This window comes from Micropterus salmoides, unplaced genomic scaffold, assembly GCF_014851395.1.
Source record: "Micropterus salmoides isolate LMB-PRFRI ecotype aquatic unplaced genomic scaffold, ASM1485139v1 Ms_hic_scaffold_112, whole genome shotgun sequence".
Taxonomy (NCBI): domain Eukaryota; kingdom Metazoa; phylum Chordata; class Actinopteri; order Centrarchiformes; family Centrarchidae; genus Micropterus; species Micropterus salmoides.
The window spans coordinates 6,376-21,288 of NW_024040175.1; the positions used below are offsets into that span (position 1 = coordinate 6,376).

Here is a 14,913-nt window from a genome sequence, read left to right on the forward strand (position 1 = left end):
CAAAACTTTTCTACTTTTCACTCACCTGCTTTGTCTGCAGTTGTTCTTACAACACTTTACGCCATTAACAAATAGTTACAGACAAGCTAAAACAAAAGTCACCTGTATGTATTATTTATTTATCTATTCTTTTATATATACGTGTGTGTCTGTGTGTGTGTGTGTGTGTATATATACACACACATAACAACAACAACAACAACTAAATAGGTTACTTCCCCAAACAGAAGATGCATGTGTGCTGATTTAGCAGAAAAGCTGATTTACAGGAGAAACACAATATAGAGAGCTGCACTGCATAATATACAGTTATTTATAGATTTTAATTAGTCACCTGCCAAGTTTAATTCCCTGTACATAATTAAAAACATTTCCTGCCTAAATTGATTGATTTGATTGCAAAATTCACTAGAATGCAGGAAATGAACTGTTTAATGCTCTTTAACAATAAAATATTATTTACCACACGACCCTGCCGCTGACTCCCACTGAGCCCAACCTTTCAGAACTTTTCCTGTATTACATTCCTCATCCACAAGATGGCAGACTACACTTAAAAGCAATATGCAAGACAGAAGGTATTGGTGTTGGAGGCTTTCATGTCTTGAAAAGTTTTGGATGATGACGCTTGTGGGTGTTTCCTTAAGTGGATATGTACAGATATGGATATGTTTTCCGGTTAAACTTACCTGTATACATGGTATTTATCTGTACAGCTTTCAAAGGAGGACTGCCGTGATTCATTAGAGATGATCTGCAACCTGGAGTCGGACGGAGATGAGAGGGCAGCTTTCAGCTTATGCTCAGCCTTCCTGACCAGACAGCTTCTCCAAGGAGATGCATACTGTGCTTGGTAAGAAAACACAAGCCACCCCGTTGCTTATTCTACATTGGGTTTCTTGTTTAAGGAGGGAGGACAAGATTTGTAAGGGCTAAACTAAATAGCATAGTGATTGTGTTAGTCCCAGAATCTACACCAGTCTTATTAATAAGGCTATAGGTTTTTGTAAGAAATATTTATCATTATTGTCTGTTTTCAATATTATATATTATAATATATTTTCAAGTAAAATGTAAAACACATCACACTTAAAAAGATGGAGGTAACTGGCAGGTAGTCATTTGGACAGAATAAAATGAGTGGCCGTGCTTGTTACAGTCTGCGACAGCCACAGATACCAGATTTTTTTTACCCCAGCAGTAAAGTTTAAAGCAGAATTGTTCTTTATATGTTCATTCAGTCTAAATGAACTAACAGTCATAATGCATCACTTGCACATAATCAGTATGGAGTGTTGTTAATGCACACTCGGTGTCATTGTGTATTATATGTTGTTGAGAGGCTGATGTATATTGAACAGTCAGTTAATGGGCAATTAATTCCCTTACTTCAAACCAGGGAGCTCACTCTGTTTTGGAGCAAGCTGCTGAAGCGCCTGGAGCCATCAGAGCAGGCCTTCTTGGACAGATGCCGACAGATGTCCTTACTTTCCAAAACCGTGTACCACATCCTGTTCCTCATCAAGGTCATCCAATCAGAGGTCAGTAAACAAGTAGCTCTCTATCTGTATTATCAGTGTGTGGACCCTCTGAAAATGATTTTAGCCAGTTTGCCCTTTAAGGTTAAAGCAATCTTGTTAGTATTGAATACTCACTGCATGTAAGCTTGAAAGGTGGTTTTATGTACATAGACAACAGTGACCACAGTCAGCTTTAATTGATGTGATTTACAATGGATTTGTAAAGTGATCCAGTTTCAGAAGGAAAAAGTGCCAATCCATATAGAAATTCTCGAACCTCTCCTGCATCAGAATTGACTGTTTCACTGTCCGTGTGTTTGAACATTGTTTCAAGCCAATCTGCCAAAATAGTGTGCTCAGCATTCCATGGGTTATGTTTGCTTACATTGTTCATAAGCGACAAACTAAAAAGCTGAAGGCACTGAAAACAAATGGAAGTGTCTTTAGCTGTATTTTGACAATGATGGAAGTATTTGGAGCAGGCTGCAGCTGCTGCCCTCCACAAAGGAGAACGGTAAATATTTTTAAAGCCACCTTTCAGGTGTTCAGGTTGTGAGTTTTTGATACTGAGAACATTCTGCATGGACTCTTTTTAATGGATTAAAAAGTAAGATGTGTGCGTTTTCTGTCTACAGTGCATTACATAATGATTATGATGAAAGTAATGTGCTGATTCATGTTGATGTGAGAAATTAACATCTACTAGCAGCTTTAAATGATTCAACTTGCTGTTTTTCATAGATGACACCGTTGGCCTGCCAGTGTGCATTGAAATGTGCATACGGGCTCTGAGGATGGAATCAGATGATGGAAGCACAAAGGCCACTGTGTGTAAAACTATTTCCTGTTTGCTTCCCACTGACCTGGAAGTCAAGCGAGCCTGCCAGCTGACTGAGTTCCTCTTGGAGCCCACAGTGGATTCATACTATGCTGTGGAGACTCTTTACAATGAACCAGATCAAAAACTAGAGGAAGAGAATATGCCTGTTCCCAACTCGCTACGCTGCGAGCTCCTGCTGGTTTTTAAAACCCAGTGGCCCTTTGACCCGGAGTTCTGGGACTGGAAAACACTTAAGCGTAATTGTCTATCGCTAATGGGTGAAGAAGCTTCAATAGTGTCATCCATTGACTTGCTGAATGATACTGAGACCCCTGAAGAAGAGGAAGACTTCATCAGTCAGGAGGGATTTAAGAATATCCCAGACCACTTAGTTAGCGGCACATATGAACTAAAAGATATAACAGACAAGAAACAGAAAAACAGAGAAATGAAGAAACTGAGAGAAAAGGGTTTCATATCTGCCAGGTTCAGAAACTGGCAGGCATACATGCAGTACTGTGTGCTGTGTGACAAGGAGTTTCTCGGCCACAGGATTGTACGCCATGCACAGACTCATCTGAGCGGTGGCGAATACAGCTGTCCGATATGTGCTCAGACCTTTTCCTCAAAAGACACATTGATTCCCCACGTAACATCACATGTTAAACAGTCGTGCAAGGAAAGGCTGACTGCAATGAAAACAAACAAGAAGTTGGCTAATTGTAAAACAGCAACGCCTGTTATTGCCGCATTAAAGGCCAAGACAGAAAATGAACTTTATGAAAATGCTGATTCCCTGGGGCAAAATGGTGGGTTGATTCACAATGTTCAGGCCAGAGTTTCTAGATGCATCACAGAGAGTAGTGAGGACAATGTGTGCCCTGTTGGAAAATGCAGAAGGAGCTTTAAATTTTTCAAAAATCTCATTGCACATGTTAAAGCTCATGGAGACAATGAGGAAGCTAAGACTTTCCTCGAAATGCAGAGCAAAAAGGTCGTTTGCCAATACTGCCGTCGCCACTTTGTTAATGTTACCCATCTTAATGATCATTTACAGGTCCACTGTGGTGTGAAACCTTACATCTGTATACAGTTAAACTGCAAGGCGAGTTTCCTGTCCAACACTGAGCTCATCATACACAGGAAAACGCATTCTGCTTTTAAGGCTAGATGCATGTTTCCAAATTGTGGAAGGATTTTCAATGAGGCCTTCAAACTCTATGACCATGAGGCACAACATTATAAAACGTTCACTTGTAAAGCTATGGACTGTGGAAAGGTATTCCACTCACAACGGCAGCTGGATTTGCACCAGGGGGAGCATGCCAGACTAGAAGAGGAGACCAAATCTTCTGAACAGACGTCACAAAATATGCAGCCTGGCCCTTCACTCATTGAACAAATGCTTTCAGGTCACGCAGGCCTTAAACAAGAGAATTCCCATGAGAACTGGAACTCTGAATCTGCTATTATTTCAGACCCCGGAAGGCTGTCGGTGTCCATTGAGAGTTTGCTGAAATCTTCCCAAGCACCTGTGGAAACCTTAGGACAATACACAGTCAAAGATGAACCACATGATACGCCTTTCTCAACCAGTCAGTCAAATAATTCTGTGATTCAGCCTGTGAATTCCCACATGTCTGTTCATAATAGAAACAGAGATGGTTTCGGTGGGCATTCATTTGATTATATGAGACAACAGGATCAACCAATACCGCCATATGAAGCTAATTTAGCTAACATGCCATATAGCAGTAACACAGAGATCTCACGAGGCCAGCCCCAGATGTTCCCCAGTAAAGCAAGTACTGGATCAGTGAGTTACAACTCTGAAACCAACTCACCATTTCCAGGGCAGCAAGGGCCAATGTGCAGTAGTAACCTGTTAACAGTGTCACCGCCCCAGAACTCCATAGAGCCAGCGATGTCGCAACCACTTCCACCAACAGTAACCCCACAGCCTCTTACTGGGAACAGACCAGAGAACTCTGTGACATCTTCAGCTAGCACAGGTCCCCCTCCAGGACAGAGAGAGCGATTTCATTGTGCATTTGAAACATGTGCAAGACACTACAGCTCCTACAGAAGTGTTACCAAGCACATGAAAACGGTTCACCCAGACTTCTATGAGCAATGGAAAGTTGCTCGAACTAAAATCAAGACAACCTACGCTCCAGCACCGAGCACATCATCTGCCAGGCATCTCAGTTCACTCCCCTCCCTTCAGCACCAGCAGGGCAACACGGTACCAGTTTGTGGAGTTCAGAGGCAGAATGTTATCCAATCACCACCTTATACTAATATGGGTGCAAGCACAGACTATAGTGCTCTGCATTCCCATTCCTCTTCTGCCCACAACCAGAATGCTTCACTCTTGATGGAAAATGTTCTAAATCCCATTGTTCTCTCTCAGCTAGGAAGTGATACAAATCTAATAACTGCACAGTCCCAAGTTTCAGGTAGTCAAAATTGGCACTCAGGCCCTGAAAGTGAACAAATTCAAAATTGTGGCTCTTCTCACGTCTATCCATCAAACATGCATGTGATGCCACAAGTCGGTTCTACCAGTGCTGCTCTGCCAATTGGTGTCCCATCTTGCTCTATAATGGGATCAACAATGAACAGACCAGCACAGTCTTTGCCGTCACCACTTCTGAAAAATGGGTCCCAGTCAGTTTTGACCTCCTACATGGACCGTGCCAAGGAAGTGTCAAAACAAGCAGCTGACCACCTTCCACCCTATATATCACCGATGCAAAGCAACTTAGTCTCCGATTCCAGGGCACCAGAAAAACCTATATCAATGCAAAATCATGTGCAGTCCAGTTTTCCCTCACCAGACAGTGCAAGCCCAAAAAACCGTAACAACCAATCTCCAAATGGCTCAGTTGGCTCTGAAAACAGTCCTGAAAATCAAACGAGAACCAGAAAAAACAGAAGGACCAAATGGCCAGCTATTCTTAGGGATGGCAAATTTGTTTGTTGCAGGTGATTTAGGCAATTTAATAGCCCTAAATCCCTGGGAGGCCATTTGTCCAAGCGTACAATCTGCAAACCATATGAAGAGTCGGAACTGAACACAGACCTGCCAGCATCATTTCTTGACCTTCTCAATTCAGAGCAAACAGTTAGCACTGCACCACCACAGTTGTCTTATAATCCTGCTGCTGTTTATCAGGAGAAGCCCCATCAGTCAGTAATACATGGTTCAACAACCACAAAAGATTACCCCACTCCTAATTATCCACAAGATAATTTGCCAGTGTATGGCAATGGTGAGTCAAATGATGACATACTTAAACAAATCATGGCTGAATCCAACATGTCTGATCTCTTTGTACACACACCTGCTCCCCAGCCATTGTTCCAAAACCCTTGTGTTCCCTATGGAGCTGGTGAACGTTTGCCCGGGAGCTCAGTCATACAGCATACAGAAAATGTCCAGCTGAAACAAGAGGACACTTCGTACAGCACCGCCCATTATCCTCAGACAAGCGTTAATACGTTTGCTGGAAGTGAGTTCCCTGACCCACTTCTTACACAAATTCTTACAGAAAACTCTTCCACTGCGCTTCCTGGAATTGTTCCCACGAATCACAGTGAAGGGTATCACTCTGAGACAACCATTCAGACACAAGATACAGATCAGAACCCAGTGAGGCAAAGACTGTTACCTGATAGTAAGCTTAGTCCAGCAACAAGAAGTGGCAAGCATTCTGAGATGCAAAGGAAGACCGCTGAACAAGATATTAAGAAGAGACTGCGAGAGCAGATATTGTCCGTCGACTTTCAACGTAGAAACAGCTTATGTCATTCAAGCAAGACTGACCCTAATGCCAATTCAAAGACTCCCAAGTCTTTTGGTCCAGTGTGCAGTCCTTCCAATAATTCTGGACTTCATCAAATGTCTGGTAACGCAATAAGTGACTCAGCAAGTGAAGGACAAGTTATTCAAGAAAACTCTGCAATCATCCCAGGAACCTCTGGCGAAATTAAACAATTACTGAACACACAGAGCTTTACTTGCTTCAGAGAGACCTCCACCCCGCAGCAGGAGATACTGAGCCCCACAGGCATCGCAGCAAATGATGCAGATCTTGAGCCCACTCAGTTATCTGCCAGCCAGCAACAGTGGATGACAGAAATTCAAAGTGCATTTGAAAGGCTTAACTTGGTCAGAGAAATGTCTGATCAGATGTTGGCTAACACGGAGCAGAATAGCAATCCCACAAACAGCCAGGCAGGATCTGCAAAGGCCGTTTTGCGTAGATCAATATCGTCACTGGTTGTTAAGCCATTTGCTTGTGAGAATGAGAACTGCACATTTAGTTCAGTGTCAAGTGAAGCGCTTTGGAAACACCTCTCCAAAACTCACAACTACACACTTGATATGGTGAATGAGGTTAAGAAAAGGTATGGCCAATATGCTCCTTTCAAGTGTCAAAAATGTAGTAAAAGATTCACTCGTAATTCAAACCTTCGTACTCACTACCAGTCAGCTCATAAATTATCTGCTAAGGAAATAGCAGATCTAGATTCCAAGCGCAAACTGGCCAAAGCTGCAGCTATGCAGAACTGGCCTGTTGGAACAAACCAGGATCCATCAACTCAAACCACACCGGCTACTCCTTCGTCAGTGCAGAACAGAACTCATCTATATTCACTCCAGGATGCACCTGATTGCCCATCACAAACATTTGTACCATGTACTAATGTGGACATAACTAATCGGAAATTCCAAGATGACAGTCGCTCAACAGTCATTCATCCCTTGCAGACAGCTCCCGTGCACAAACAAGCAATGACCCCGCCAGTAAAGGGCCAGATCTCTGCATCAGCCTTTGTTTCAGCACAAGCAGGGATGGCAGCAGAACAGTGGACACACAGACGGCAAAGAAACTTTCCCAAGGTACCCGCTCAACACGCAAGTGGACACGTGGGACCCCCGTTGCTCAAAGGGTCGGCTCCTCTCACGCAGGCTCTGTCTGCCACGCGTCAGGCTAATGGCCCTCCACCTCTCGACAAACAGTCTGCCAAGCCAAGCATAGACATTACCAAGAAGACAAAAGAGAAGCCAAGCTCAGGTGATGCCACGAGTCCATACAGACCATATCGCTGCGTTCATCAAGGCTGCGTGGCTGCCTTCACCATCCAGCACAATCTGATCCTCCACTACAGGGCTGTTCACCAGTCTGCTTTGTCAGCATTGGAGGTGAACAAAGAGCAGGACCAGAGTGAGGGACTGGATGAAATAATGGACCACAATGATGAGGAGCCAGAGGCAGAGATCCCCCAAATTTCTGAATTCAGATGCCAGGTCAAAGACTGCTCCCGAGTTTTCCAAGAAGTCCCCAACCTTTTGCAGCATTATCTTCAGCTGCATGAATTCAGCCTTGATAAGGTTGGTAATATCTTGTCCATCATTAAACTGGGCAGGTTTGCTTGTGGCCACCAAGGATGCACAGCATCCTTCACTGCTTTCTGGAAGTATATAGGGCATGTCAAAGAACAGCATAAAGATATGAAGTTGGCCAAACCTGAACAATTAAATGGCTCGTTCAAGTGTGAAATTGAAGGCTGTGACCGTTCGTATGCCACAAAGTCAAACCTGCTCAGACATGTCATGAAAAAGCATCAGGACCTCTACCAGCCTAAACTAAAGAATCAACAGATAAAAGAAGATGGGATGAAACAGAACTCTAAAACTTTGCATTACCAAATTACCAAGACGAGTAATGGGAAGGAAAACATTGAGAGCAATAAAAAGATCCTACAGCGGGGAGGTGACACAAAGAGAGTTAGCAAGGTGAAAAAAAATCACTGGACTAAATATGGAAAACCCTCCTTAAAATCTAAAGTGGAGGCATCTGCAATGTGCACTAAAAAAATTCCTCTACAATACCCCTGTATGATTAAAGGTTGTGAGTCAGTCATGAAGTCAGAGAGGAGCATATTGAAACATTACGTGGGACACGGACTGTCAGAAAAGTACCTGGAACAGCAAAGGAGTCACTTCATATTCTGCAAAAAGTTCCCCAGGCAGAAGTGCCGACCCATCAGGAGTGATGACTCCAAATCAGACAACACGTCTGACCTGTCAGACAGTGAGGTGACAGCCGACACCGGCCTGGAAGGAGGGGAATATGGATATTCAAAGCCTGTCCTACGCAAAAGGACCACCGCAGGAATCCCCGCTGCATTGTTCGACAGCAAATTGTCAAATGATGAAAGTTCCGATGGCTCTGTCGTGCTAAAACGCAAACGAGGACGTCCAAGAAAGCTGATCGAAAACATTGTGAAACGCAAGAAAATTCCGCGTACGACCAAGATTGATGTCGTTTACAGCAGGGACGATGAATCCGACTCCTCTTGCCCCGCTGTAACCCAGGAGGAGATGACTGAGCAGAGTGCCACACTGGCCTCTTTCAAACCAATGGGATTTGAAATGTCTTTCTTAAAATTCCTGGAACAGTCAAATAAATGTGAACACTCCTTGACGAGAAATGTTGATGTACCAGAAGTACGGAGAAAAACGAACAGTCTGAATAGCAAAGACACCTGCGTCAGGTTCAGCAACCGTCAGAATTTGAAGTCCCTCAGTAAGGTTAAAATAATCCTAGACAGGGCCTTTTCAGGTGTCACAGACCTCATGTTGAAACAGCTGCAGGACATGCGGCCCACAGTGGTATTGGAAAAAAATGACCAACCTGTCTGTTTTTGAGAAGCAGAATCTCAGGCTGAGTCAAATCTGCTGCAGACTGGTGCCCTGCATATGAAAGGTTTTTACACGTCCAGTTATTAAAAAAAAATGTTGTTTTGAATTATACTGTAATATTATCTGTACAATTTTTGTCTCTTTTATAGAAGTGTATAGCATGTTTTTATTTATGGGCTATTAAGTCAAAAAGTTATCTGACCATTTGGCAGAAAGTTGAAACATGTCATCAGCGTTTGGCGTCTTAATTATCCCTGTGGGACTTCCAGACAGATGGACTTTGACATGGACTATAATGTTATGTGTAGTTGTGATTTAAAGATGTTGATTATTGTGCGTTGTGTATATAGTTTGAAATCACCCACTGCCACCAGCAGTCTTACTATTAAATGAAGAGCTTTTTTACAACCAGTTTGACTTTTTTTCATCATTTAGTTAGATTACACTGCAGATTAGGAATTCCTTTAATCGTGTAACGATTGGAGCTGCTGCATGCACACTGAATGGAAAATGATTTTGTGGTTCAAGTTTTTGATGATTAAAAACAAATGAGCTCTATGCTGTAGTCATGATTTCTGAACTAATTTTAGGTGTTATGGAAGTTTTCCACTCTTGTCATTTTGTGCATTTGTAGTGCTTACTTCAAAACACGCCGTACACCTAGCAACACCTTTAAAGCCCACTAATCAACACACTGTCTCTTTGGTTAATTCAGACACAAAACGTAAAAGCTGTACTGGTTTTAAAGGGGTCCTTTAGCAGTGCTGGTCAGATCTCAATTGTGGATGAACTGTCAATCAAAGCAGCAGCTCACAGCGGAGAAGCTGTTAAATAGTGTGTTCAGTACATCTTTGAGAAAGAAGAGCAGATTTATTTCAAGGTGTATACATTAAGACTTTATTATTGCACTTAACATGTTCAGTTGTAGCATGTGAATAGCAGGAATGAAAATCCACCAGGTTAACAGAAACAGCACCTATACAAAGTTGGGAAAGACTGATTAACTAACAGCTAACTTATCTTAACTTTAATTCTTATTTAACTTTAAAAAAGTGTAGTGTTGCTAAACAACAGAACAGATTGTCAAGAACCATAAAAGAACAAGAACACGTTCACACTGTGATGACTGACTTTCAGAATACACACGTGTGACTGATCAAAGATTGTTAGCCAATCTTTGATCAGCACATTGATGAGTTAGGTGGAGAGTGACGCTGTCATTTTAGAACTTTTTTAGTTTTAGTCTTGTTTTACTTCTGTGGCACAAAATAGTTTAATTTGACTTTCTAAAACTACATCAGAGATAACTTGATACATTTTTGAGGCATTGAGTCAACAAATGTATTTATGAATTAAAATATTATTAGCAAAATGAGGTTAACTGGAAAGAGTTTTCTGTGGTGAGTAACAGATATCTGCTGGTAATCGCACATTTCTCTTGTGATTCATCTTAAGAACTAAACAGCAGTCTAAATACAAAGCACTGATGTCCAGCATCAGGTCAGGATTACATCTGATCTGGATATCTCTAACAACATTGTGATAGTAGTGTTCTATATTAAAAGACAAGCAGGAATACCACAGAGCATTATGATCATTTCAAATATTCCAGAAGATTTTCTTTCAAAGTGTGTTTTTTGTGCTTTGTCAAGACAAAACAGCACAGAGCTAGTCAGTCGTTCAATTATGAAATCAGATTGGTGAAAATGGTATAATAAAAATCCTATCTTGTGAAAACAATAGTATGGAATAACATTTTTATTTGTTTTATATTGAACATTTTGGGCCCCCATTGTCACAAAATAACTGGAGAGAGATGTCTGGTCAAAAGTGTTCTCAAGATATCTAGAACAAACTACAGTATCTCACAAGGACTTTTGTCAAGTGATAACCTGTTAAAAGTAGCAATATCACACTCTGTTACTCTTTCTCATGTAAAAAGAAAGTAAGATTAAGTGAGTATTATCAGGAAAATGTCCTTAAAGTATTGAAGCAGTAAAATGTCCCCGTGACTGGTATATACTATATACTATGTGTACTATTATATATGTAAAGCAGGATGTTGCTGCTGTAGTTGTTGAGCTGTAGCAGAGTTTGAACTCTTTAGTATCAGACTGCAGCTAATGATTATTTTCATCTGGATCAATTTGCTGATTATTTTCTCCACTAATCCATTGTTTGTTTAGTTTGTAAAGAATCTGATAATAGTGAAAAGCTTCCCCATGCCTGTTGTATCCAGCCAAGAGTCCAAACCTCAACATGATTAAAAGTCTAAGTCAGGGGTCTGCAGGCTGCGGCTCCTTTGCCCCTCTCTAGTGGCTCACCTACTTTGTCAAAACATTTTAATAAATAACATTTTTCTATCACTATTGTAAGCCTAAAGTAATCCTAGAAGTATTCAACTGTAAAAACATGTAGCATATACATCGGATAAAAAATGTAAAACACTTTGTCATCATGCCACATCCTGCTGCTAAACTCAGTAGCAGAGTCCTGTGCATTTAAAGGGCTAAAAAAATTTTTACGGCTCCAAACAAGTTTATTTTTTTCTTTCTGGCCGAAAGTGGCTCTTTAGATAGAAAGGTTGCTCCTAAACTGGAGGTTTCATCCAGACAAGTCAAAGTGTAATGGCCCGTCTTTCATTAGTGTTTGGACTGGTTTAATATCAGTTCACACTGATAAATGAAATGACAGCTCAGCCTTTCTCAATGTATGCCATCTGTACCATTCAACTGTGTTAGCTTTTTGTTTCACTTTGAGGTGGAGAATGTGCTCCATCCAGCCCTGTGGGACTGGACTGGCAGGTTTCAGCATGGAATGGTGGCTATGTGCTGCTGTCCTCTGTGTTTACTGTGTGCTCAGTGCAGACAAGCTTGTTGACATTAGAAACAGGGGACTGGCAGCGGCTGTAAGCCTTCTTTTCCACCGGGATGTACCGCTTGGTGAAATATTTCAACAGCTGCTTCCATACAATGTACACGAGCTCCACAAAATTGAGAGCAATACACAGAATGGAGGTGCAGCCCATGATGTAGAGAAAGATCTTCTTCTCTGTGGCTCTGGCAATGTAACAGTCCACCGTGTTGGGACAGGGACTCTGGCTGCAGCGGAGCAAGATGGGCACCCCAAAGCCATTGTACAGGAAGTAGAACGCAAGCAGGGAGCCCACCTCAAAAGCTGTCTTGAAGACCAGGCTGATGATGTAGGTGCAGAACAGACCTCCATCAATGCTCCCTTTGTCGGCGTACAGTTTTCGCTTGAGTTTGGCCTCCCGGTGCTCCCTGTAGGCCACAGGTAGGATCACCAGAAGGGACGGGGTGGACACCATGATGAGCTGCAGAGCCCAGAGGCGCACCTGTGAGATGGGGAAGAAGTAGTCGAAGCAGGTGTTCTCACAGCCGGGTTTCTGGGTGTTGCACACAAAATCCTTCTGCTCGTCCTTCCACACCTGCTCAGCCGCCGCCACATACACCAGTATCCTGAAGAGGAAGACTACAGAGAGCCAGACGCGGCCAACCACAGTGGAGTACTTGTTCACCCCACTGAGGACATTCTCCAAAAAGCCCCAGTTCATCTTCTCTGAGTAACCTGCCAAGAGATAAACAGATAGGCATAGGAAATACAGAGATACTCCAGTGTTTTTACCCTAGACTGTATAAAAGGTTTTTACCTATTTACAAGAAATGTATTGTAGGACTACATGATACAGTATACTATGATGACCACCCTCCTGGGGGTCACTGAATTGCATTTATTGGACTACATTATGAAAATAATTAGGTAGATTTAACGTCTTTGACATAGGTAGCCTCTGCACTATATTACCACACATAATTTGTAACGTAGAGTGTGCACATCCTAAACATCCTAAAACACTGGTACGGTCGCTCAAAGCTGTGCTCAAAGTTATCAGAAAATGCACACATTCATGAAGGAAAGGCAGCATAGACTAACACTTGTTATCCTGCTGGAAGTAGCCATCAGAAGATGGTACACTGTGGTCATAAAGGGATGGACATGGTCAGCAGCAATACTCAGGTAGGCTGTTGCATTTAAATGATGCTCAGTTGGTACTAAAGGGCCCACTGTGTGCCAGGAAAATATCCCCCACACCATTACACCACCAGCCTGAACGGTTGCTTTAAGACAGGATGGATCCATGCTTTCATGTTTACACCAAATTCTGACCCTACCATCTGAATGCAGCAGCTGAAATTGAGACTCATCAGACCAGCCAACGTTTTTCCAATCTTCTATTGTCCAGTGTTGGTGAGCCTGTGTGAACTGTAGCCTCAGTTTCCTGTTCTTAGCTGACAGGAGTGGCCCCCGGCGTGGTCTTCTGCTGCTGTAGCCCATCTGCTTCAAGGTTGGACGTGTTGTACGTTCAGAGATGGTGTTCTGCATAACTTGGTTGTAACGAGTGGTTATTTGAGTTACTGTTGCCTTCCTATCATCTGGAACCCGTCTGCCAATTCTCCTCTGACCTCTGACATCAACAAGGCATTTTCCTCCACACAACTGCAACTCACTGGATATTTCCTCTTCTTCTGACCATTCTCTGTAAACCCTAGATATGGTTGTGCGTGAAAATCCCAGTAGATCAGCTTCTGAAATACTCAGACAAGCCCGTCTGACACCAACAACCATGCCACGTTCAAAGTCACTTACTGTAAATCCACTTTGTTCCCCATTATGATGCTCGCTTTGAACTTCCGCAAGTTGTCTTGACCACGTCTACATGTGATTGGCTGATTAACTATTTGTGTAACCAGCAATTGAACAGGTGTACCTAATAAAGTGGCAGTATATTTATATACATAGGGTGGAGTCAGCTAAAATAAGCCACTTTTTGATAATTGACTTATAAAACCATCAAAGAAGCTTTACATGAGAACTAATGATATTTTTATAAATTGGCATTTGTCTCTTAGATATATGTTACAAAATGTGGAAAAAGTATCATTGTTTTAGAATTATGAGAGTTAGAATATTAGCACGTTCCCTCTGGACCATTTTACAATGTTCATGTAAAATGAGCCTTTCTATGTTCTATCACATGAAAAATGAAATTGCAGCATGTTACGTGTGTAACAGGTAGGCAGCTGTGGGCCTGTAGGTCAAGAGCCCATCCGGACAGTATCCACCCAGAGGCACTGTGTGCAGTTTGTATATTGTCATTCATCCACATACCGAGTATACAAATAAATGTAATGCAGTTTCACACGGTCCACAGTGCCAAAAACAAGATCACTTAAACAACTAACAAGACAAGACACCATACAACACAACACAGTAACTAACACTAGATGAGACACAAGAGAGATCTATAAATGTATGTGAGTGAACATGGTGTGGCTTAAGCATAATAAAGTGCGTAGAATGACCCATCTATGAATACTATACTTAATAATAGCAGCATCAGAAGTGAAAGCAACAGCAACAGTGACAATAATAAAAGTAATACTAATAGCAGCATCAGAAGCAGTGATAATAATAACAATAGTAGTAGTAATAGCAGAATCAGAAGTAGAGATAATAATAACAATAAAGTAGTAATAGCAGGAGACTAAAAAGCTGTGTAGAATTGTCAGAAAGAAGTGAAAGCAGAGCACTTACCAGGAGCTGTCTCCGCTGTGTCCTGCAGGGCCCTGCTCTGTGCCAACCTTGTGACTGAGATCACACACTTTCTGTTTTATTTTAACTTTACATGGACAGGTGGATGGATTATCTCAGCAAAGGAAAAGTGCTCACTAACACAGATTTGGAGAGATTTGTGAACAATATCAGAATCAGCTTTATTGCCAGGTATGTGTACACATACGAGGAATTTGACGCAGGATTGTACGTTGCTCACAATG

General features: G+C 42.1%; 3 protein-coding genes across 3 annotated transcripts; 2 read left to right on the forward strand and 1 right to left on the reverse strand.

Annotated features, from left to right (window-relative positions):
- Positions 1–716: 716 nt before the first annotated feature.
- Positions 717–2,241, forward strand: LOC119898435 (zinc finger protein 292-like; the record flags this gene model as incomplete). The annotated part of the gene is given in 2 exon segments (XM_038712608.1): positions 717–853; positions 1,400–2,241. Coding segments are annotated over 2 exon segments (402 nt in total), but the record flags the coding sequence as incomplete, so codon positions are not given.
- On the forward strand, positions 2,133–9,613 carry LOC119898438 (zinc finger protein 292-like). Its single transcript, XM_038712610.1, is given in 2 exon segments — positions 2,133–2,136; positions 2,262–9,613. Coding segments are annotated over 2 exon segments (6,804 nt in total). The 3' UTR covers positions 9,062–9,613.
- Positions 9,614–9,928: 315 nt separating this feature from the next.
- LOC119898437 (gap junction beta-7 protein-like) lies at positions 9,929–14,686 on the reverse strand. Its single transcript, XM_038712609.1, has 2 exons — positions 14,672–14,686; positions 9,929–12,643 (listed from the first exon to the last, which is right to left on the reverse strand). Exon 2 carries the CDS (start codon positions 12,627–12,629, stop codon positions 11,880–11,882), a length of 750 nt encoding a protein of 249 aa, XP_038568537.1. The 5' UTR covers positions 12,630–12,643; positions 14,672–14,686; the 3' UTR covers positions 9,929–11,879.
- Between the last annotated feature and the right edge of the window lie 227 nt (positions 14,687–14,913).

What these genes read in the sequence shown, in the direction of transcription:
- LOC119898437 (XM_038712609.1), bottom strand. Translation starts at nt 12,629, where the DNA reads ATGAACTGGGGCTTTTTGGAGAATGTCCTCAGTGGGGTGAACAAGTAC.